The following is a 25596-nucleotide window of genomic DNA, read 5'->3' on the forward strand; positions in this document are numbered from 1 at the left end:
ACGTTGTTTTTGAGAAGCCTGATGCTAGTCTAATTCTCTTACTTTTGTAAGTTATTTTTATTGTGCTGTGAGACCTGGAGGAATTTTTCTTTAGTTTTAAAAGCTTATAGTTTTAAAAGGATGTATCTCAGAGTTGATTTTTCTAGGTCAATTTTCCAAGGCACTCTGTGGGCCCTTTCAATATATAGATTCACATTTTCTTTTCTTGGACTATAGTTATGTGTTTGTTCTACCCTTTGTTTTGTTTTTCTCCTTCAGACACTCCAATTATATGTATGTTATTTCTTCTTTGCCTGCTTTCTATTTCAATTATTTTCTCTCTGACCATTTTTACTTCTAACTCTAGCTTATTTTCATTCTCCTGATTGTTTTCCTGTCTTTATACTAATTATTACATTTTCATTTCAGGTTATTTTCTCCAGCATGATGAAATTTAGTCTTGATTTCTGAGATAATTTTGTCTTTTTAAAAAAAGTTCCATTTTTATTTTAAATTTTTTTGATTTAATGTTGAGGCTATTTACTTTAGTTTATAGTGCAGCTTTTGTTTCATGTTTTATGGGAGGGAAGAGAAGGGATATTTTAATTTTCACTTTCTATTTTCTCCTTATAGTACCTCCTCAGGTATTTAATATATTTTAATTTCTTCAGCTCATGGATTTGAGTGATTTACAAAATTTATAATTCAAGGGCATTCTGTTTTGTCAGTAGAGCAATGTGCAGATTATTTTATTTTAGTTTTTGGTTGTGGGGAAAGAGTTGGGTGTATTCTGGTTTTCTGGTTCTTTTTGTCTTGCAGGGCCTTACATTTTCACCAGTTGCTCTATTTTCCCTGTACCACCCAGTGTTCAGATAATGTCTCTTCCTCCTTTTTAACCTTATTCCTCCCCCCCAAAAAAGTGATACCCTCTTGAATAGCTTGTACTTTTAAGTCTCTTTCTTATAATCAGTGCTCTAATCTACCAGGACTTAAAAAAAATCACTTTAGTATTTAGAGATTAAGTAGCATTTAATCTAAAGATAAGACAGGAAGAAAATATGTTACCCAGTTTCTTAAAAATCAAAAATATTATAAAAATAGTTTTAGTAAAAGAAAGTATACCTTTATTTGAAAGATAATTGTGTGAAAATTCTTATCATCATCAAATACTGCTGATAAGCTTGGACCAAATCCACAAGTTTTTTCTTCCAATTTGTTGTTAATGTAAGGGCTGGTAAAAGCATCAAAATATGAATCAGGCACAAGATTAGGAACTGATAACACAGTGTTTTGGAAATGGTTAATTGCGCCTGAAATACCATCCTGTTGGAGAGAAAAGCACAAACATAAATGTAAACACACACATGGTTATATTTATAAAAAGTTTTGAATTTTCTAAACTGCTAAAATAAATAAGAATAACTCATTCAACAATGCCAGGTACTGCGTTGACTCTGAATATATGACAAATCAGAAGACACAGCCCCTGTCTTCAGGAAATATGTATTCTAATTGAAAGAGAGGTAGATAAGCAAAAAGTTGCAACACATTAAGATAAATATATTACATTCATTTGAAATATGAACAAAACACAGAAAAGTCATAAGGGAAGGAAGGCCAAAATATGCCTAAGAGAATCAGGGAAAGTTCAAAAGGTGGGTTAAAAGTTCATATTCTTTGAGCAGTAATTTCCATCCTAGATATCAATCCTAAGAGAAAAAATTAGATATGTAAACAATGATTCATGTGGAAGGGCAGTCACTGAAGCATTAATTATAATAAAAACTAATTAGAAAAAATACCTTAGTGTTCAAAAATAGAATGGTTAAGTTATGGTATATTTATATGAATGGAAATTAGGCATCCCTTCAAAGATTGATTAGTGACATGGGAAAAAGCTTATAATGTAATCTTAAGTTAAAAAAAAAGAGCAGGATGAAACTGGTGTATAATATCCCATTTTAAAAATGTATGTGTAAAATCTCATGGTAAGTTAGGTGTGTTGGTATATCAGTATGTACTAAAACAAGATTGGAAAAAAAGTATAAAAATGTTAAAAGGTTGTTTCTGTTTCTAACACATGGTATTACAGATGATTTTAATAATCTTTTTATGTGTTTTTTAAGTTTGATCAGCACGAATTAATTTATAATAATATATCTCTAAATGATATAAAGGTACTTCTTGAGAAGAGTCTTAAAAGACGAGCAGGGGCTTGTCAAGTATACAAGATGGGAGTACAGTCCTTGTAAGTCATTGTATGTGAGAGGCCCAAGGGGGGCTGGCAGGTCTGGGTGCTGGAGCATAAGTGTCAGTGTGGAAAAATGCAGTCATGATGCAGTCGGCCCCTTCTTGAAAGGCCCTGTGAGTAATGCTGGGTTCCAGTGTTAGCCGGTGGTCTGGCATTCCCCAGATTGTGACCATGGACTACCCTGAGTTAAAAGGGTCCCAATGTCACATAAGTTTGGGAAGAAACCTTAGATTAAACAGGATTTTCCTCTGGATCTACAAAACAGGATTTTCCATATTTGTTAATATGCAAATGCATATCACAAACCCTTTTCTCCTAGAATGCCTATCAACATCTCACAGAGCATCCTATAGACAATGAAGAGATTTAATTTTAAGTGACATGATCAAATTTGCCTATGAAATAATCTTGCAGTCAGCAATGTAGAAAATGGACTAGAAAGAAGAGGGGCAGGCAGGTCAGAAGAGACCATCACAGCAGGCCAGGGAAGAGGTGATGAGGTTCCCATCGAGGGGAGGTGCAACTAAGGTCAACACACAGGACTCGCTGCCTTGATCTCAAAGAGGTAAGGGAGGATCTAGGATGACTCCTGGATTACTGGTTTGGGCATGTGGATACTGCCTTTCATTGAAATGGAGATATGGAAGGAGGAGCAAGTTTTGGAAGAAGTTGATAAGTTCAATTTATTTTGGTGAGTTGGAGTTAATTGTGGAGATTTCCAGTTGGCTCCAAGTCTGAAGTCTAGAAGAAAAGTACACGATGGAAATATTTATTTAAAGTCACCATTCTAGAAGTGGTAGTTGGAACAACAGGCACGGACACAAGCCCCCAGAGGAACATAAAAAATGTGAAGAGGAGGGAGCCTTTCAGGATCGCAATAGTCAAAGGTCAGACAAAAAGAGTGACTCCAAAGTAGAGTACTGAAAAGGAAAAAATGTTGGCACAGGAGTAAAACCATGAGAATCTAAACCAAGGGGGAGTCTGTTTCCAGAGGCGGGAGCAGTAAATAGAGTCATATGCCACGGGAAGTCTGTCAAACACAATCGGAAAGAAAAGAACTGGAAAATGTATGTTGGATTAAGTATTAGGAAGCCACAGTTAACCCAAGAAAGAACAATGTCAGATGTCGAGATTTAGGTATATAATTTTCCTTTAGACGAAGCTGTATGTGTGTATGTGTGTTTGAAATGTTAAGACTACTGACCAAAATCAGAGTGAGAAAAAATAGAAAATTCATGAGTGATCCACTCATGGCAGTTGATACTGCCTTTGGCTAATTTGGGATTACATGAAGCAAAATCTTATGTGTGGTGTGAACACATGAACATGCTTGGCCTATGACTTCATGGGTAGGAATTAAGAACACCCCTGTGGGGAGTTGGACCCTACAACAGGAAATACGGAGAACGTTAAGGTTTTCAAGGCTTGTCACTTGGAGCTTAAGGAGAATAACCAGCTGGTTGCTGGAGAGAGCTTTCTTGCATCATCTGCTACACAGAAACCTCTGCCTTCCACGTGAAGGCCAAGAGCCTTCTGGCCCGGAAGGGACATGAGAGCCCAGTGCCTTTCTGAGGGGGAGCTCCTGAACGAAGGTCCAACCACAGGGAACTCAGCAGTCTGCTTGCCCTTGTAAATAACCTAAAATAGCCTGATGATCTGATAAATTACGGGGTCATAGACTGCTGGAAGAGGAAGCAACCTTGAAACTCATCTGCCTCCTCATCTCACAGATGCATAAACTGAACCCCAGAGAGGTAAGTGGTTTCCCCATAGGAGTAAAGTCAAGACTAGAATCTAGAGATTCTGAGTCAAGACTAGAAGCTAGAGATCCTGACTACTGGTGCTTTTGTACCAATACACAGCTAAGGGCAGAAAATATAGACTCTGATTGGTTTATTAATCTACGCCTGTACCCAAATGGGGAAGGCAGAACCCTAAGATGGCTCCCAAGATCCCCTCTCCCTGGTTTACATGCCCTGTGTAATCCCCTCCTCTTGAGTATGGGGGGATCTGTGAATGTGATGGGATGCCACAGCCATGATTATGTTATATTACAGGGAAAGCTGAAGGGACTTTGCAGATATAATTAGGCTGACTTTGAGTTAGTCCAAAAGGTGATTATCCCGGGTAGACCTGTCTGAATCAAGTGAAAGCCCTTAAAAGAGGGATTGGGCCCTTCTCAAAGGAGATTCTTCAGCTGGTCTTGAAGAATCAAACACCCATATTGTAAACTGCTTATAGAGTTGGCCCCATGAACTATAGGAACTATAGGTGATTCCTAGGATCTAAGGGTGGTGCCCACTGGACTTCCCTCAAGAAACCAGGGACTTCAATCCCACAGCTGCTTAGAGATGAATTTTTTTCAACCACCTGAGGGAACCTGGAAGTGGATCCTTCTCCATTCAAGCCTCTAAGGAGACCTCAGCCCAGACAATCCCCAAAGGGCAGCCTGCATGGAGAGGCCCTGAAGCAGAGAAGAAGCTAAGCAGTGCCCAGATCCCTGACCCGCGAGACTGAAGCAATAAATGGTTGTTGCTTTAACCTGCCAAATAGGTGGTAATTTGCTGCATAGCAGTCGATACCAAAACAACGCTCAGATGCAACATACTTGAAAAGATTTCAAAAATGGTACTTACAACACAGTGACTTCTTGGAGGAATGCCTCTAGTCAATTTTACATTTTGTATAGCTTCTGTTCTCTCGGTGGTGTATCCTACCAAGCCCCTAGTCTGTCTCAAGTTAAAGAAAATGTGCTAAACTTTCAGATACCTTTTATGTAGATGCCATGCTGTGTGCAGAACAATGCTTTGTCTTTTCCTTACGATCATTTTGGAGAAGGGACAATAGCAACCCTGCCAATCATGTGACATTTTCCAAAAGGTATTTATACATGGATGTTATATGAGGAAACACATACCAAAAAATCTTCCAAAGGAGGCTCAAAGAGCAGTGACTGGACTGTCAAAATCAGTTCTGTGACAAACATGGGAATGAGAGATTCATCTTCTTCCTGCTTCTCCAACACGGGGGTCCCCTGAAATGAGGACTTCTGCAGTGTTATAAAGATATAAGTATCAAGGTCTAAAATTTAAAAAAACCTCTGTATTACAGAAGGCACATAAACTTAAGCTTACACAATTAGCTGATGTTATAATGTTGGCATGTCTTTCAAAGAATACTACCATAGAAATTAAAAAATAAAGGCAAATATGGAAAGACTACATGGCAGTGTAAAACTTCTCTCCTTGTAAAAACACTATCAACAAAGTGGAAAGGCAAACAACAAACTGGAAAAATATATCAGTAATGTATATAGTAATGCAGATAGAAGGTTGGTTATATTTAAATAGAAATATACTTGATATAATCAATAGAAATATATACTAATAACATCATAATTGATATGAAATAGAAAGATATTTAAATAGAGAAATGGGCAAAGGGCATAATCTGACATTTTTTAAAGGAAATATCAATCAACATCCTCCTCCTTCTCTTCCTCAAGATATTAATAGTTTATTCAGTAACATTTATTGAGTATTTACTCTGTGCCAGGCAGTGCTAACTATTCATGTAAATCCCACACCAATCATATGTAGCAGGCGTCATTTTTATTCCCATGAGAAAACTATGATCTGGAAAAGGTAAGACATTTCATTAAGGACACACTGGTTTGTAAGTGGCAGATCAGAACTGACACCAGGTCTTTCTCATCATGAGACCTATACTCTTATCCCCGTACTGTCGTGGCAGTTAAAGGAATATAACATTTAAAAGTAGTGACATATTACTTTACATCCATCAGATGGACAAAGACTGAAATGAATGATAATATCTAGTGTGCATATGGCCAAAGGCTCCTTCTCGAACATTGCTAGGAAGATTGTAAAGTGACACAAAATGTTCTAGAAAGTTATGCATCAGTTTCAGAAGCCTTAACAAGTGAGCATATTTCTGATCCAACAATTCCACATCTAGGAATTTCTTCTAAGGGGAAGAATCAGAGATGTGTGAAAAATGTATAGACAAAGATATTCTTTGCAGCATTATTTGGACTAGTGAGGAAGTGATCAATAATAGAAAATTACTTACAAGATGTATAATACATTTCTATGTGAGAATGTTATATGGAAAAAATACATATTGACTTGGGAGATTTTTCATAATACATTGCTAAGTGGAAAAAGTAGGTGATAAAGCAGTAAGTAAAGTATGATTCCTTTCTTTCCCCCTTGGAAATAGTTAACTTGGTATAGCAGAGGATGCTTTTCTTTGTATACTTCTGTGTTTCTCAAATTTTCTGCACTTAGCATATATTACTTTTAAAATTAGAAAGATAAATGTTACTTTCAAAATGTGGTAGTATTGAGGAAAAAAAGGAATTGAGAATAGGGAAGGAGAGAAAGTAATGAAAAGGAGTATGCAGCTAAAATTCAACTTTTGGAGTAAAGGAAAACTATGGCAAAGAGCGACAGGCCTTGAAACTGCATATTGGGTCTCCTGGGGGGATGCAGAGATATGAAGGTAGGAAGCTTGATGAAACCAGATATGCATGTTTTGCTATGTTTTTAGGTATCTGTCATGGATGGAGCTGGGGAAAAGCTTATTGGGCTATCAGATAAGCTATGTTAGAATGCACAAATTTGTGCATTTAATCTCAAATGTCTCACATTACTCTGTGTTTCTAAGATCAACATCCTCCTAAGAGGTTATTCACTGAAAGCACAAAAGTTTGCTCCCATGATTTGCTCCTTCTGGCCTCTAAACCATTGTTTATCTCTTTCATTTATACCACCTTCCCTGCTTCTCTCTGACAGTTTATGCTCACGATGACCCGTGAACTGTAAGCTTCTTGGGGGCAAGTATTCTATCTATGCTTTTTATCACCGTGTACCCAATACCCAGCATAGGGATTGGTACATAGATACTTAAGGAATATTTATTGAGTGAACACATGAGGAACCTTTACCAAGTGCCTGTGAGAGAGACTGCAATATTCAGCACAATGGATGCTTTCTCTGCTATTAGATACTTGCTGATATGCTGATTTTCATTCTGTCATTTCATGTGTGTATGGTAGACTCTGATTATACTGTGAAATTCTCTAAGCATTTCTCCTATTTTTCCAGTACACAGAAAATAGCATAATTCACAGTGCATAGTAAGCACTCCTCAATAAATGCTGACCAATGAATTTTCTTAATTGTGTCTGAATATACCTTTTTATCAGCGACTTCAGGCTTCTCTTCTGTAATCCATTTCTGAATGACATCTGCTGAAGGTGTCCATTTTAACTTATCAGTGAGATAATTCAAAAGGTAGCTAGCAGAAATTACTGTTAGGACATGCAATGTGTTCTCAATTAGATAGTCATTTAGACGAATAAAGCTTGAAAAGAAAAAAAAATACTACCCTCAGAATGGGAGAAAATATTTGCAAATGAAGCAACTGACAAAGGATCAATCTCCAAAATATACAGTCAGCTCAATATCAAAAAAACAAACAACCCAATCCAAAAATGGGCAGAAGATCTAAATAGACATTTCTCCAAAGAAGATATACAGATTGACAACAAACACATGAAAGGATGCTCAACATCATTAATCATTAGAGAAATGCAAATCAAAACTACAATGAGGTATCACATCACACCAGTCAGAATGGCCATCATCAAAAAGTCTACAAACAATAAATGCTGGAGAGGGTGTGGAGAAAAGGGAACACTCTTGCACTGTTGGTGGGAATGTAAATTGATACAGCCACTATGGAGAACAGTATGGAGGTTCCTTAAAAAACTAAAAATAGAACTACCATACAACCCAGCAATCCCACTACTGGGCATATACCCGGAGAAAACCACAATTCAAAAAGAGTCATGTACCACAATGTTCATTGCAGCACTATTTACAATAGCCAGGACATGAAAGCAACCTAAATGTCCATTGACAGACAAATGGATAAAGAAGATGTGGCACATATATACAATGGAATATTACTCAGCCATAAAAAGAAACGAAATTGAGTTATTTGTAGTGAGGTGGATGGACCTCGAGTCTGCCATACAAAGTGAAGTAAGTCAGAAAGAGAAAAACAAATACCATATGCTAACACATATATACAGTATCTAACAAACAAACAAAAGGTTCTGAAGAACCTAGAGGCAGGACAGGAATAAAGACACAGACGTAGAGAATGGACTTGAGGACACGGGGAGGGGGAAGGGTGAGCTGGGACGAAGTGAGAGAGGGGCATGGACATATACACACTACCAAACATAAAATAGATAGCTAGTGGGAAGCAGCCACATAGCACAGGGTGATCAGCTTGGTGCTTTGTGTCCACCTAGAGCGGTGGGTTAGGGAGGATGGGAGGGAGACGCAAGAGGGAGGAGATATGGGGATATATGTATATGTATAGCTGATTCACTTTGTTATACAGCAGAAACTAACACACAATTATAAAGCAATTATACTCCAATAAAGATGTTAAAAAAAAAATTAGGGATGGTGGTGGGGGAAGGAGTGAGTGTGACTATAAAAGGGTAGCATGAGGGAAATATTGACAGTGATAGAATAGTTTTGTATCTTGATTGTGGTAGTAGTTACACAAATCTACACATGTGATAACATGATACACTGTACACCATACAATGTCAATTTTCTGGTTTTTGTATTGTATTTATAGTTATGTAAGATGTAACCACTGAGGGAAACTAAGTGAAGAGTACACAGGACCTCTCTTCACTTCGTTTTTTGCAATTTCTTGCAAATCTATGATTATCTCAAAATTAAAAAAAAAAAAATCAAACTGCCAGAGTTCAAATCCAGGCTCTACTGTATGAATTTGGGCTTATTTAACTAATCTGTGCATCGTTTTGTCATCTGTAAAATGAGGACAACAGCATCTACCAAGTTATGGCAAGAAACAAAGAAATCAATACCTAAAAAAGGATGAACTCCTGATACGGAATGTGGGTGAATCTCGAAAGCATGCTAAGTAAAAGACACAAGAGACTATATATTATATAGATCTGTTCATATGACATTTTGGAAAAGGCAAAAACTATAGGGAAAGAAATCAGATCTTGGTTGCCTAGAGCTGGATATAAAGAGAGGGGACTGAACACATCTCTGAGTAATGCCTTTTGGTATAGTTTTGACTTTTGAAGTCATCCTGATATTCTACATATTCAGTAAAATAAAAGTAAACCAACAAGGATGGGGGAAAACAACATTAAAGTAAATGCAAACAAACCAAATCAATCCAATTAACTGTATTTCAAATGTGCAACATAACCAAACCGAGCAGGGTAGAGAGTAATCCAAATACTTTCACTATATGCTCTCTGTCTAGGGGGAAAAACAGCAAACAAATCCTAACTGGTTTTAGTAGGTAAATCCAAATTGAGGAACATCTGAAAAAACAACTGGCCTGTATTCTTCAAAAATCTCACTACCATGAAAGACAAAGAAAAGCTAAAAAGTATAGGTTAAGGAGATTAGAGACATGACAACTACATGATCTTGAACTGTATCATTTCTTGGAGAGAAATAAAAATGTCTTAAAGGACATTATTGGAACAAATAATTGACAAGAGTGAAATACTGTAACTGTAGATTAAAGTATTGAAATATATATAAAAAAGAAAAACAATACTGCTTCAGTTTTCTATACTTACTACCTAGTTTTGAAAGTGACTCTAATGCAAATATTTAAAATTTTAAATATCATAATTTCTCTTTGACTTTCCATTTATATTACAATATCAGAGATTAATTGTACAGAATAGTTGTTCTTAGACATTCTTCACTTTAAAACACAAATATACTCAAATATATAGCATCAATTTAGCTAGGCATTCTAACCATTCAGTAGGATATTTAATGAGCAATATAGTTATGAAAAAAGCACATAGCTCATTAGGGGCCATAAGATTTTTTTTAAAGATGCTTTAAAGAAGAAATCAGTAAATATATATCTGTGACTTACATTCTAATGGTAATAAAATCTTTGCTATTGAATAAATGTTGTTTGACAGCAATTGCTAACCCAAAGATGAAAATTTAATGTTTCCCTACTTGAGTGCTTAGAATGTAAACCGAGTCAGCAAGGCATTTGAAATAACTTTTTATGCTGCTTAAGTGGAGCCTGAGGGACCTCTAGCCTATGATAGTGGCCTCAGGACTGCTTCACTGCCTTCTGTTGCAATACAGACATTACTACCAGATTATCTCACATATAAACTGGGGCACAATTAAGATTTATTAAATGGTTGTAAAATGTGGACCAAGTTAGTGAGCACGGAGTAACAGTCATCAGTGTTTTCTAGTGCCACATACAATTCTTCAGATAGATAATGTTTGGTGATTTTGTTTGCAAGAGTTAGTTGCAGTGATGAGGTTTTAGAATGACGTGGAATCCAAACTCTGGGACAATGGCAAGACCCAGTTGGGTAAGCAGGTGGAAGGTCCTGGTGAGATCCTGGAAGGTGGACTTTCTTCCCTGGTCTCCCCGTGGCAACCTGCCTTAGGAAGAGGGTGGAACTTTGTGTGGCCACGCAGCTGCCTGTAGCTCTTTAGGGACCAGACAGGTGGAGCTGACCCTCCAGATCCACTCCAGGAGGCCCACAAATCTCTGTGTGCCTGACTTCTCCTTACTACAGCCTGCCCAGTGCTCCTGGCTGGGCTAGAGGGAAACAAAGCCTTAGTGATCAAAGAGGAGCTCTTGGCCTTGGACACGCCCTCCACCTTCTGTGGCTGCTTTGCTAGGTGGCAACTGGAAGGGCAGGCTTCTGGAGCCTGCATTCAGGTTACTGTGTCCTCCAAATCCCTTATCACTAGTGAATCCTGCAATGATGGCTTTAACTTTAATGAAACTTGAGAAGGATGGATGCTCTAGTTTTTCTTGAAAGAAAGAATAACAATTTACCATGTTAGCCTCATGCAGTGATTCCTTTTGCTGGCCTGCTCTGTGTATGTCATTTTCTTGGAGTCTCCAGAAGTAGGCAACTCAATGAGACTTCCGCTTTCTGGCATTTTACAGTGACCTAAGAACAACAGAAGACACAAAGACAAGAATTCTTGTGTAAAAACTCCATTTCTTTCAATATGGATTAAGAGACAAGTAAAATTCAAAAATGACAAAATGCTTTGGTTCATGAGCTATTTCAGACTCCAGAAAACAGCCCAGTTATCCAAACAAATTCCACATCAAAGGATTTCAACTTAACAAAAGACTCTAGACAGCTTACTAACATCTTCTTTAACAGGATCTGATTTCTGTCCCGTGCCACCTCTTTCCAGGAACACATTTACCCTCCTTTTCTGCCTGCATAAAATTATCCTTTAGAGTCCCTACCAGCTGGGGCCAATTCTGAGATCCATCCAGTCCCTTAATTTTAACAAACCTATTGTCTGTACTAGTAGGTTGGACGAGCGTTTAAGCAGAGAGGCCCCGAGGCCACTATAAAATGCTTGTGAAATAAAGGTCCTGTAACCAGTTTAGAAATACTATACACAAGCAAGGGTAATGCAAGGAAGTTGTGGTACTTAACTGTTTTATCCCCTTCTACAATAGACATTGAATTTATAATCTATCAAGCAAAGATTGGAAGAATTGAAAAATAGGGTCCTTATTTAAAATAGAAAAGTGGAATGAAAACGAGTTAACATTTCGGAAAGCCACCACTTCTGATCTGTTGGAGTTCTTTCCCTTTCATACCCTCAATAAGTTCATATGCACAGTCATCAGGCATAAATCCTGCAGCACACAGAGCAGCTCGACAAGCCTTTCTGACCACTTCTTTGGCCTCGTTTCGAAATTCTTCTAGGCGCCCTGTCACCTAGACATTGATAAATATGTATCATTAGTGGTACCAAAGTATCAGTAATAGGGAAAAAAAAAATTCTTGAAACTTGTAGACAAAGTTCCTCACCTCCTCTAGCCATACGGCTTGTGCAACTTTAAATTCTTGCAGGGTGTAAGTGTGATATTTTTCAATATGACAAAGTCCCATAAAACTCAATTGATAACACAATTCATTTATTTTAAGGAGAGCTGGTCGCAAATACTAAATGAAAATAGAAATTTATCATTATTTAGTAAAACAACCAAAACCTTTGCCTTTTAGAAGTATAAAAATATTGGGAAAGCAAGAATGGTAGTTAAGGAAAATAAATAGCGCTATATGTTAATTTCAGCTACAGCTACAAAGTGCGTACATTGAAAAGGGACACTTCTGAAATTTTGTTCTGAAAGTATTCTTTGAATTATCAGATTTAATTTGTCTGAAGTCCTTTCTTTTCATTTTGAATACATGTCTTTTAACCATGAAACTGAGAGCAAGTAACAGAGGATGGGGAAATATCTTAAATTTCACTAGGTTAGGCTAATAGCTATTAAAAGATTCTTAGTGTTACCTTAGGACTTTACAATGTCCAGTCACCATGATAATGATAATGGATAATGGATGGGCCCATCTATTGATCTAAGAGGTTATGATATAGAACAAAGACAAATTTTAACTTTAAAATTTCAGTGGGTAACAGTCACTATTAAGAATCTACCTTGCAATGTAGGCTGGTAGAATGAGTGGAAGTATTTGTGGAATAATGTCACATAATATAATTTAATCTTCCTCTATGCCATCATCATAAATCAGGGTTTTAGGGTGGTGGCTTTGAAGGCACATGTTCCAAGATTGTTTCTAGGTCATTCACCCTCACTTCTAATCTAATCAAAGGAGGAGCAATAACATTATATTTTTAAAAAGTTAACTTAAATTTGTTTATATGTGACACTGGTTTAAGTGTTATATATAGCACACTCTTGGACTCTTTTCTAGGAGTTTCCAAAACAGGACAACCAATAGTCATTCAGACCAACATGAAATAGTGCTTTAATTATTTTTTTTAAGTACAAATAAGGGGAAGTTAAAATTAGTAGAGTCCTCAATGAAGAGATTTATGTGACAAAACATCTAGGAAGTCATATAGCCCTTAAGATTCATCTCATGGAGAAATTTTCATGATAAAAATGAAGCAAAACTATAATATTGTAAATCAACTATACTTAATTTTAAAAAAAAGAAGCAGAAGTTTAGAGGCTATGTCTCCGAATTGAGATAAGATACTAAATAAATTAACATGAGTACATGAGTAGGAATGAGTCTGTAATTGAAATGTGGCAGTGAAAGCAAGAAAGTCCAGTGTACTCTGGAGAAAAAGTCCTTGAGCCAAAAAATATAAGTTCTATTAGTAAAGGGATAAATACCTAGGATCCAGGTGGACAGCAAAACTGGTATTGATGGTCTGCCAAAAAGTTAGAGTTTGACAGTGGGAACTTGGAGGAAGAAAAAATATATATAATCTAAGAAATTACTTTGGTCTAACCTAAATATCTGGCTGTCAGCATAAAGGACAAATGTGAAAGCCATTGTGAATGTAAGAGAGACTGAAGGTGTTTTGTTTATTTCTCCCATCATTATTTCTGCTGTTTGCAAATTTCTGATGGAATCTGGGTTAGGTGGTTCATTCTTAGGCTGGTATATCAAGAGTGCCCATTGAAAGTGATAAGCATTAGCATTATTTCAATATTTTATAATAAGTACAAAGGGAATATAATCTTTAAAAATTCACTATGTTGTACACCTGAAATATATATTATACATCAACTATACCTCAATAAAAATTAAATTAATTAATTGAAACACAAGCACATACAAAACAATCAAGCTACTAGAGTCAATAATAAATTCTGCAAGGTTTCAGGAAACAGGCTCAATATACAAAAGTCAATTGTATTGCTATATAGAATATGTATACATATATATATATGTATATATATACACTATTTATATACATTTATACATGTATCATTTAGATCCCTGACTTCAGACTATACTACAAAGCTACAGTAATCAAGACAGTATGGTACTGGCACAAAAACAGAAATATAGATCAATGGAACAGGATAGAAAGCCCAGAGATAAGCCCACACACATATGGTCACCTTATCTTTGATAAAGGAGGCAAGAATATACAGTGGAGAAAAGACAGCCTCTTCAATAACTGGTGCTGGGAAAAGTGGACAGCTACATGTAAAAGTATGAAATTAGAACACTCCCTAACACCATACACAAAAATAAACTCAAAATGGATTAAAGACCTAAATGTAAGGCCAGACACTCTCAAACTCTTAGAGGAAAACATAGGCAGAACGCTCTATGACATAAATCACAGCAAGAACCTTTTTGACCCACCTCCTAGAGAAATGGAAATAAAAATAAACAAATGGGACCTAATGAAACTTAAAAGCTTTTGCACAGCAAAGAAAACCATAAACAAGACAACAGGCAACCCTCAGAATGGGCAAAAATATTTGCAAATGAAGCAACTGACAAAGGGTTAATCTCCAAAATTTATAAGCAGCTCATGCAGCTCAATAACAGAAAAACAAACAACCCAATCCAAAAATGGGCAGAAGATCTAAACAGACATTTCTCCAAAGAAGATATACAGATTGCCAACAAACACATGAAAGAATGCTCAACATCATTAATCATTAGAGAAATGCAAATCAAAACTACAATGAGATATTATCTCACACTGGTCAGAATGGCCATCACCAAAAATCTAGAAACAATAAATGCTGGAGAGGGTGTGGAGAAAAGGGAACCCTCTTGCACTGTTGGTGGGAATGTAAATTGATACAACCACTATGGAGAAAAGTATGGAGATTCCTTAAAAAACTACAAATAGAACTACCATATGACCCAGCAATCCCACTACTGGGCATATACCCCGAGAAAACCATAATTCAAAAAGAGTCATGTACCAAAATGTTCATTGCAGCTCTATTTACAATAGCCAGGACATGGAAGCAACCTAAGTGTCCATCAACAGATGAATGGATAAAGAAGATTTGGCACATATATGGAATGGAATATTACTCAGCCATAAAAAGAAATGAAATTGAGTTATTTGTAGTGAGGTGGATAGACCTAGAGTCTGTCATATGGAGTGAAGTAAGTCAGAAAGAGAAAAACAAATACCGTATGCTAACACATATATATGGAGTCTAAGAAAAAAAAAAAAAGGTCATGAAGTACCTAGGAGTAAGACGGGAATAAAGACACAGACCTACTAGAGTATGGACTTGAGGATATGGGGAGGGGGAAGGGTAAGCTGTGACAAAGTGCGAGAGTGGCATGGACATATATACACTACCAAACGTAAAATAGATAGATAGTGGGAAGCAGCTGCATAGCACAGGGAGATCAGCTAGATGGTTTGTGACCACCTAGAGGGGTGGGATAGGGAGGGTGGGAGGGAGGGAGATGCAAGAGGGAAGAGATATGCTAACATATGTATATGTTTAACTGATTTACTTTGTTATAAAGCAGAAACTAACACATCATTGTAAAGCAATTATATCCAATAAAGATGTTAAAGAAAAAAAGTCAATTGTATTGCTATATAGAGTATGTATATATATATATATATATACACACACTCTTTATATACATTTATACATATATCCTTTAGATATATTCTTTATATGTATTGTAGAATACATATGTGCATTGAATACACATATATGTATAGAATATACATATATACTCTCTAATAAATATATATTCTACATATATAAAATGAAAAATCCAAAATGAAATTTAAGAAAACAATTCCATTTACAATAGTATCAAGAAGAATAAAATATTTGGGAGTAAATTTGACAAAAGAAATGTAAAATATATACTCTGAAAACTACAAAATATTGTTGAAAGAAATTGAAGAACACTTAAATAAATGGAAAAGGATTATATGTTCACAGACTAGAAAAGTTAATGCTGTTAAAATGGCAATATTTCCTAAATTGATCTACAGATTTAAAGCATTCCCTATAAAAATCCCAACTGGCTTCCTTGCAGAAATTGACAAACTGATCTTAAAATTCATGTGGAAATTCAAGAGGCCCAGGGAAGTCACACTTCCTAATTTCAAAATTTACTACTAAACTACAGTACTCAAGATAGTGTGGTACTGGCATAAGGATAGATATAGATCAACAGAAAAAAATTGAAAGTGCAGAAATCCTCATATTTACAGGCAATTGCAGACAAGGGTGTCAGGACAATTCAAGGCGGAAAGAATAGTCTTTGCAACAAATGGTGCTGGGACAACTGGACAGCCACATGCAAGAGGATGAAGGTGAACCCATACCTCACGCCATCAGCAAAAATTAACTTGAGATGGATTGAAGAACTAAATGTAAGAGTTAAAACTATAGAACTATTAGAAGAAAATATAGGGCTAAATTTTTGTGACCTGAGATGAAGCAATAGATTTTTATACCAAAAACACAAGCAGCAAAAGAAAAAAATGGACAAAACAGACATCATCAAAATTAAGAACTTTTATGCTTCAAAGGACACGATCATGAAAGTGCAAAGACCCATAAAATGGGAGAAAAGTTTTGCAAATCATATATCTGATAAGGGATTTGTATCCAGAATATATAAAGAATTCTTACAACTCAATAGTAAAATACAGGTAACTTAATTAAAAATGGGCAAAGTATCTGAATAGACAGTTCTCCAGATAAGATATACAAATGGCCAAAAGGCACATGAAAAGATGCTCACCATCATTAGTCATCAGGGTAATAGAAATCAAAACCACAATGAAATGCCACTTCACAACCAGTAAGAAAAGCTATAATGAAAAATGCAGATGTAATGGTGAGAATATGGAGAAACTGAAGCCTTCATGTGCTGTTGGTGGTAATGTAAAATTGTGCAGTGGCTTTGGAAAACTGTTTTGCAGTTCCTCAAAATGTTAAACACAGAGTTACTGATGACCTAGCAATTCCACTCCTAGGTATATACCCAAAGACATAAAAACATATGTCTAGACTAAAACTTGTACACAAATATTCATAGCAGCTTTATTTATAATAAAGCCAAAAAGTGGAATAACCCCAATATCCATCAATAGGTGGATGGATAAATAAAACATACATATGTATACAAGTGAATATTATTAACCAATAAAGAGAAATGTCATGCTACAACATAGATGGACCTTCAAAATATTATGCTAAGTAAAAAAGCCAGTCACAAAGGACCACATATTGTATGGTTCTATTTATATGAAATGTATAGATTAGGCACATCAAGAGAGAAAAGTCATAGACTAGTGGTTGTCCAGAGCTGGGGCAGGGGTTGGTCTGGGGGAGTTAGGGAGAAATGGAGAGTGATGCTAATCACTCTTTTTGGAATGGTGGGAATGTTCTAAAATAGACTGTGGTGATGGTTGATCAATTCTATGAATATATTAAAACCATTCAATTGTATACTTTAAAAGAATAAATTGTATGAATCATACTTCAATAAAGTTGTTATTAGGAAATGTGGGCACAGATGCCAATAAGGTTGGTTACTAAAAATAATCATAAATAGAAAAATTTCAAGGATAGCTCCACATTTATCCCTTCAACATAGTCTAAAAGAATCAGCCCCCTTAATTAACTCACTGTAAATATAAGACTAGTGGTAAGTGTGTGGATAATGATAGCATCTAATAGATATTTAAACCAACACAATGGCTCGATTAGTTATGTCAACCTAAGATTAAAATGATGAGAACTTTCTAGTCTGCTTGGGCTATATTAAAGAGAAAATATTGTCAAGGTCAAAGCACTATTGGTATGAATAGTGAGCAGAGAGAATGACAATTCTCAGCACATTAAAAAAAGAGAAAAAGCCTTATGAATTGATACAGGTTAAATGCAAGAGGAACTATTTTACTTACCTAGGAATAAATTTATGAAATGTATAGTGTCCAAGACAAGGTAAAAGATGAAAGGTGGTAAAAAGGTAGTAAAATAGGTTCAAATCCTTGATAGATCCTTAGTGAAATTAGAGGTCTAGGGGTTGAGTTCAATGTCAAGAAGGATTAGAATCTTTTCCACAACCCAGAACGCTTGATGGGATGGAGGACCTGAGATGGTACATCTTACATATCTGTTTTGCACTAACACCTATGTGAGCCGTATTCCTTGAATGTTCCTTTATTGTGTGACTGATGTCTTGATAATGATCTTTCAGATTACCATATGCAAAGTGAACGAAATGACCAGTAAAAAGCAAACTTGAAGCTTCTGATGTGAGAGGGAGGTGACCCAGTGTCACAAAATAGACAGCTGAGGACACTGAGCATGACAGTAATGGTGGTTACAGCTCATTCCCAGGGGCCAAATAGAAAACTTCTACTGCAAGTCAAAATTCAAGGAGTGAGTACAGATTTTAAATGTGGCCACATACCCTTTAATAATTCTTTTTCCATGATAATCCCCTCCTCCAAAGTAAATATTTAAAATTTCCCTACTGTCTGAATCCATGATAGAAGAAAATGCATGAGACGTTGGGAGTTATTGGCCCATGAAAACAAGCCCCCAAATTATTTTGGACCATAAAGTCCAGAGTGTCTCAAAAATGAGAATTAGTAATAGGGCTTGCTGGCCTGCTCTGTTCAAAAGGATATACAACTTTCCTGATCAACAAGAAAGGGAGTCATGAATCCAAACCTCTGAAGCTGCTTCTAAATAAAGGGGACCTGTGCAACTCTCTTGTTATACTTTAGTGTTTTGCAACCCTAGTTAAAATGTAGAAGAATAAAGATGCAGACATAGAGAATGGATTTGAGGACACGGTGGAGGGGGGCGAAGGGTAAGCTGGGACAAAGTGAGAGAGTAGCACTGACGTATATACACTACCAAAAATAATCATAAATAGAAAAATTTCAAGGACAGCTCCACATTTATCCCTTCAACATAGTCTATTTTACATAGATAGCTAGTGGGAAGCAGCTGCATAGCACAGGGAGATCAGCTCGGTACTATGTGACCATCTAGGAGGGTGGGATAGGGAGGATGGGAGGGAGATGCAAGAGGGAGGGGATATATGTATACATATAGCTGATTCACTTTGTTATACAGCAGAAACTAACACAACACTGTAAAGCAATTATACTCCAATAAAGATGTAAAAAAAAAAAAAAGATGTAGAAATACACTAGATTACCAGACTCTTAAGTGACAAACAGAATGAAAATTGTCAATTCTCTTGAAAGATGAAATCTTCTATTTCAGGGACAGTCTATATGAATACTTTGTTTTTCTGTGAGTAATTCTTTTAAAATATGATTAATAAATACATACTTGATTAACAATGAACAGATCTTTTTGTAGAGATTTTCGACATCCACTGATTTTTTTAGAGCGGACATTCTTCTTCCACACGTTAAAAGCCTTCCATTTCCGGAAAAGTGAAAATACGGGAATCTTATTGAGTTCTCTGTGATATAGATATTCTTGTTCCCATCGATCAATTTCGATAAATTCAATGTCATCATTATAAACATGTGTTACTGCATTTTTGCTAATAGTATAGTAGTCGTTTTTACTGATGTTCTCATAATTCACAACCCTTTGAACAAATAAAAATTGGGACAAGTGAATATAGTATTCAACACAAAATTAAGCAATTGCATTACTATTCTGTTTTAAAAAGATATAACATTTCTGGAAAACAAGTATTATTTAACAATTAAAAATATTCTAACAGACTACTTTTAGACTGAATAAATTACTCGAGAAAAGGGAGCTGCTTTTTAACAACAGTTGGACTTATTATAGCTCTTAAGGATCTCACAACTGTGGCAATACGCTTGATAGTTTCAGTAATGTGATTTTTACAAAAACAAATCAATTATGGATTTTTATGAAAGCTACATGGAAATAAGTTTTTATTTATCTTTGATTCTTTAGAAACTATTCAATATTAATAGTGTAAAAGAGTTTTACACTACCCAATATTGGCAGAATTACGAGAAAGATCAAAACAAGAAAATATGAACTAGATAAGATTAGAATCAAAACCCAGATTAAGCTTAAAAATGTCCAGTTTATCACATATCAAAATAATCGTTAACAAGAAATTGTTTTTTTCATCAAGGGTATTCTTCAACCTCATCCATAATAAGAAATTGATCAAGTAAAGAAGAAAAGCAAGAACGGGGTAAAAACAGGAGCAAGAATAGGAGTGGGAAACAAAGGAATGAGAATAGAAAGGGCTGATTCTCTAAAACTTCTTAAAATAAGAACTTAGACGGGAACACTCCAGTGAAAATCTACTGTTTCCCACGTCTATTTTCTCTTACAGTCCTTAACTCTGCATTCTGAACCTGAAGTTCATGGCCCTTGAGCACAGCCTTTAGGTCATCTGTGAGATCCCTGAAATTGCTGTATGTAAACAAATTTACGTACATATGCATGATAAATTTTTTTTAAGGGGTTGGAACAAAATCTCATATGCTTTGGGTCTGTTAATCAAAAAATGACGAACCATTGGCAAATATCATTTTTAGGTTTTAACTTCTATTTTTGTCTTAATAACACTGAGTAAGAAAAATATTTTTAAAATTAGGGCATACAGGACCAGAATGAAAGCAAACTCAAAGCAAGAGCTGTTCAAGTGAGCACACAAGGGAACTGGGGGAGCCGATGGTGCTGTGGAGTGGGGAGTCTCAAAGGCCGCTCTCCCAGTTCAGTGCCATAACAGAAGAACTTCACCTTGCTTAGCTCCTAACCGATGCCACTGCTGGACTCTTTGTCTGTGTTCTGGTTGACTCATGCCAGAAACATCTGGGAAAATGCCAGGTATTACCTGTTGCTGGTGAGGTGTATGGAAAATGTTTAAAATGTTTTTCCTTTTTTCTTTGTCAACAGCTTAAGATATAATTAGGACATTCTTCAGGTGATTCTCTACAAAGTGGGAGATTTCAACTTGTCTTTGAAACTGTAATTAACTTCACATGTTTCATTAACATCAATCATCAAACCAACCTAAAAGCAAGAACAAACACCTCACTGTGGCCCTGGTGTGTGTCTAGAAAACTCACCCTGTGTGAATCTATCTGCTACTAAAGGCCCTTCTAGAAGGAGGCAGATGTGGTCCATGATACTGAATTTTAACTTATTGGTGCTCAGTACCACTAAGAAATCCTTTTTATTTACATTTTCCTACCTATTCAAGATTCTCATTCTCAAACCACTAAGCCTTTTCCTCTACTATACATCTCTACACTGCACAGGACAGACAAACACATGAGAGTCTTTTTTTTTTTTTTTTGCGGTACGTGGGCCTCTCACTGTTGTGGCCTCTCCCATTGCGGAGCACAGGCTCCGGACGCGCAGGTTCAGCGGCCATGGCTCACAGGACCAGTCGCTCCACGGCATGTGGGATCCTCCCGGACCGGGGCACGAACCCATGTCCCCTGCATTGGCAGGCGGACTCTCAACCACTGCGCCACCAGGGAAGTCCACATGAGAGTCTTTTTGAAAGATTGGATCATCAGCATCAAAATCACTTGGGGTGCTTAAGAATCCAGATTTCTGGGTCCAACACAGAATCAGAATCTCTATGTATGAGACTCAAAGATTCTAGCTTAACAAGTTCCCTGCGTGATTCTGATACACAATAATGTTTGTAACCACTGAACTTTATTTGAAAGCAAATAATGTTTGTAACCACTGAACTTTTTTTGAAAGCAAATAAACAACAACAAAAACATGGTGGGGACAAGGTGAGTTCTCTCTTCTACCTTCAACTTGAAAATCTCACACCTTCACTGTGTTTTATCCCCTTGAGTGTATCTCTCAGGATTCCACCCAAACAGAGGTGGAGAGGTTTCATAGCACTTTTTTCTACCTCTCCTGGCATTTGGCTACTTTTCCTCTGCATCTAAAAATATGCAGAACTTCTCTTTAACTTGTAGAAAGCTTTCCTTTAGTTTAAAGAAAGTTTTTTCTCAACCCTGCTGCCATTTAACTTAGAATCCCCTGTCTTCTTCCTTCTCTTAAACTTCCTTTATGATGGCCATATCCTCCCCATCCATTCCTTCTTAAAGTTTCTGAAAACTAGGCTTGTTCCTCACTACTCTAATGAAATGCTTCTCTTGAAGATCAGCAGGGGTTTCCTTCTAGCCCAATCCAGTTGGTAGGCAGAAGGGGCAGTGGGGTCAAGGAAATCTTTGCAAAAATTAAGAAGGCCTATGCCCAGTTCTCTAGAATCCTATTTTCCTTAGACTTTGCAGTTTGTTCCCAAGGGGTTGAACCCTAAATATACTCCTTGGATTCCTGTGCTTCATTCCTCACACTATAAACCTCAGTGCTCAGCTGTTCCAGGAGTTGATCCACTACTCCTAAGTGATGGCTGCCTCCTAAGTGATGGCTGCCTTTTCAGCACCTCTTGGCATTCAGAATTCAGCCTCAAACTTCAGCTGCCTCCTTTGTTATTATTTTTTTCTTTTTTTTTGGCACCGTGCAGCTTGAGGGATAGTTCCCCAACCCGGGATCGAACCTGGGCCCTTGGCAGTGAAAGCACGGAGTCCTAACCACTGGACAGCCAGGGAATTCCCTCAGCTGTCTCCTTTGGATGTTTGTACCGTAAAGGCCTTTCTTTGAGGAAATAACCAGAAAAATTAGTCTTCCTTTAAGATGTAAAAAGAGAACTTAACTTTTTCAATTGCTGTGCTCTAAAATTCCTACTTTGCTGATAAAGAAGATGACTTTATGACCCAATTAACTAAACAGAGATCCTTGGAAAGTTAATCAGACTGAGAAGAATGTCTTGAATAAAATTTCACTTAACTATGCTTTACTGGAAAAAAAAATATCTGTAGCGTTTTCTTGCTGCTCAGTGTAGAATCATGGAATCCCTTGTCAAATTGTTTTGCCGTAGAAGCTGTCTCTGTCCATCTGAAATGAAACTTAGACTCAAGGCTTCTATTAATGTCTAAAAGGATGTGTCACGTGGAGAGAATTGCATGGCTGATTGTGGTAGGTCATCAATTGTCCTGTTCTTGTTGATTTCAGATAAAACTCAAAGGAAATCTACTGGGGGCCTAAAAAACATGATTTCTTCTCTTAGAATTAATTCTTAATTTTTCTAAAACAATAAGATCTCAATGTGAGTTGTTATTTCAAACAGCATCTCTATCTGTTGTTACACTTTGCAGTGATGGAAAATGCATCTGTTCATTTTTAAACTGATCCACTGGACTAAGACTGCAGAAGCATGGTTCGTTTCATGAGACCCTTCTGCTCAAGAACTCTGAACAGCCTATTGCTTATATCAGTAAAGCCAAATTATTCTGCTGGGAGTTTGTGGCACCCTCTCCTGTCTCATATTAGTTCCTTCTCTGTGCACACACTGCCCTTTTCAACTGTCAGGCTGGTTTCCAGCTTAGGCTGTGCTAGAAGGCATACATATGTCTTTGTCCACCCTGTTCCCTTCTCCCATCCTGATTTCTACAAACAAGAGAGTGATTCCTTACCTGCTATAAGGTACTGGGTTGAATTAGATGAGCTCACGTGGCCCTATGCAAATTTAAGTTGTCTCATTATTTTAATTATTACACAGTTTTGATCATTATGATTTGAACATATGTATTGGACAACGGGAAGCAAGCAAGTGCCTGGAAAGAAGTTAGCTATTTCCTGAGTTTTACTTTTGTAAACCTCAATCTGTTTGATTATGGTCAATATCATGATTCAGTATGCCTCTAGATCTAACCTGAACTGGAGAAGAGAAATGGCTTGGTTTGCTTCTGGTTTGATTAACCAGAAATGGTAAAATATCTGATAAGTAACTCCTTTTCACTGAGAAAATTAAACAAAATGGTAAGTAAGAGGAAACTTCCAAGTTTCTTCAATCAGAGTGCTCTAGGGTCAGTGGTTCTCAACATATGGTCCTTGGAATGGCAGCATCAACCTCACGCGGGAATTGCAAATTCGGAGGCCCCCTCCAGACCTACTGAATCAGAAACTTGCGGGTTAACAATCTATGTTTTTGCAAGTCCTTTAGGGCTTGCTGGAGAACAATTGCTCTAGGTCCATGGCCTACAACTCTGGTTGAATATTGGGAACATTTGATGAGTTTTAAAGAAATGATGTTGCTTGGGCTCCACCACAAACCAATTAAATAAAACTCTGGGGGTAGGGCCTGGGTGATTCTAGCAGCCAAGGCTGAGAACCACTGCTCTAGGTTCTTCAAATTTCTGTATAAACTGAAGTAATCACCCACTAAATTGTCATAGCTCCAAAACGGTGCCTGTGTGTATGTGTGTATGAAGGAAGGGTAGGGAGACAATCCGGTGATCCAAGTGATGGATGATCCAAGTGAAAATACTAAGGACCTGTAGTGTTTCCACTTGCTGACTGACATTTGACTTGATTGAAGTTTCTTCATGGACTAGCCCAAGAAAACTGTCATTGTGTTAAGCAACCTAGGGAGGTTTCTGATAATGTGGCTTCAAAATGATCTGTTCCTGATTGCATAACATATATGCCTCATTATAGAGTTTTTTATAATTATGACCTCACATGGAAACTAGAATGCTTTCACTTGAGAAAGTTTCAAGCTGGCATTCACCTGTGTTTTCTGTTCTAGGCTGCTAAATATGTGATCTAGCTGAAAGGACAGAATGTCTTTAGTTTGAAATTTAAAAAGCTGCCTAAAAAATTATTTTAGCATAACAGGCTTAGAAACTACTGGAGAACCAACTTGATCACTTAGAAAGTAATATGGCCTGAACCCAGTGTGGACATTTTTATGGTCCTAAGAGCCCAAGTCACATAACTATATTTCACAGAATCCTAATCCCAACAGATATCCCACAAGAAAAGGTTCTTTGGTTATATAGGACAGAAATGCATAATTATCATATTTAACCCAAGGTTTATCAATCTCAGCACTACTGACATTTGGGGCCAGATAATTCTTCACTGTGGGACCATCCTGGGAACTGTCAGCTGTTTAGCAGCATCCCTGTCCTTTTCCCACTCCATACCAGCAGCACCACTCTTTCCAGTTGTAACAACCAAAAATCTCTCTGGATGTTGCCAAATGTCTCCCAGGGGGCAAAAAATCTTCCAGATTAAGAACCAGTGATTTAACTTGATGTTTCTCAAATTTACATAATCATAGAACATGTTTTTTTTTACTATCCACCTGTTAATATCACTTAGGTCTTATGATCCAGGAAATACACACTGGGAAATACTTAGGTAGAGGAGACATTGTGTCCTCTTTCTTGGCTTTTCTCGGACCCTAAATATGCTCAGGATTTAGGAGGACTCTGTTGTACATTGATTTCTAATGACTTTAAAATTGAAATTGCACAGAAGGTTAAATCATAGAATTGAAAGATGGAGCATCAGACATTATTCTGAATTTCCTGTCTGCAAATCGCAAAACACTATCAAATAGAAAAGTCCTTAGTATATCTGTACCTCAATTTCCT

The 25596-nt window shown here is 36.8% G+C and overlaps 1 protein-coding gene across 1 annotated transcript in view; it reads right to left on the reverse strand.

The window, feature by feature from the left end:
* The window catches only part of DNAH6 (dynein axonemal heavy chain 6), a 299272-nt gene that overhangs the window by 235941 nt on the left and 37735 nt on the right, over positions 1–25596 (reverse strand). The window contains exons 4-10 of the mRNA XM_065890616.1: positions 19451–19718; positions 12165–12299; positions 11951–12071; positions 11159–11276; positions 7450–7618; positions 5148–5264; positions 1102–1302 (exon numbers count right to left, since the gene is read on the reverse strand). Coding sequence (XP_065746688.1) covers positions 1102–1302; positions 5148–5264; positions 7450–7618; positions 11159–11276; positions 11951–12071; positions 12165–12299; positions 19451–19718 — 1129 coding nt within the window. The remainder of the gene's footprint in view (positions 1–1101; positions 1303–5147; positions 5265–7449; positions 7619–11158; positions 11277–11950; positions 12072–12164; positions 12300–19450; positions 19719–25596) is intronic.

Source organism: Phocoena phocoena, chromosome 14 (assembly GCF_963924675.1).
Source record: "Phocoena phocoena chromosome 14, mPhoPho1.1, whole genome shotgun sequence".
NCBI classification, from domain to species: domain Eukaryota; kingdom Metazoa; phylum Chordata; class Mammalia; order Artiodactyla; family Phocoenidae; genus Phocoena; species Phocoena phocoena.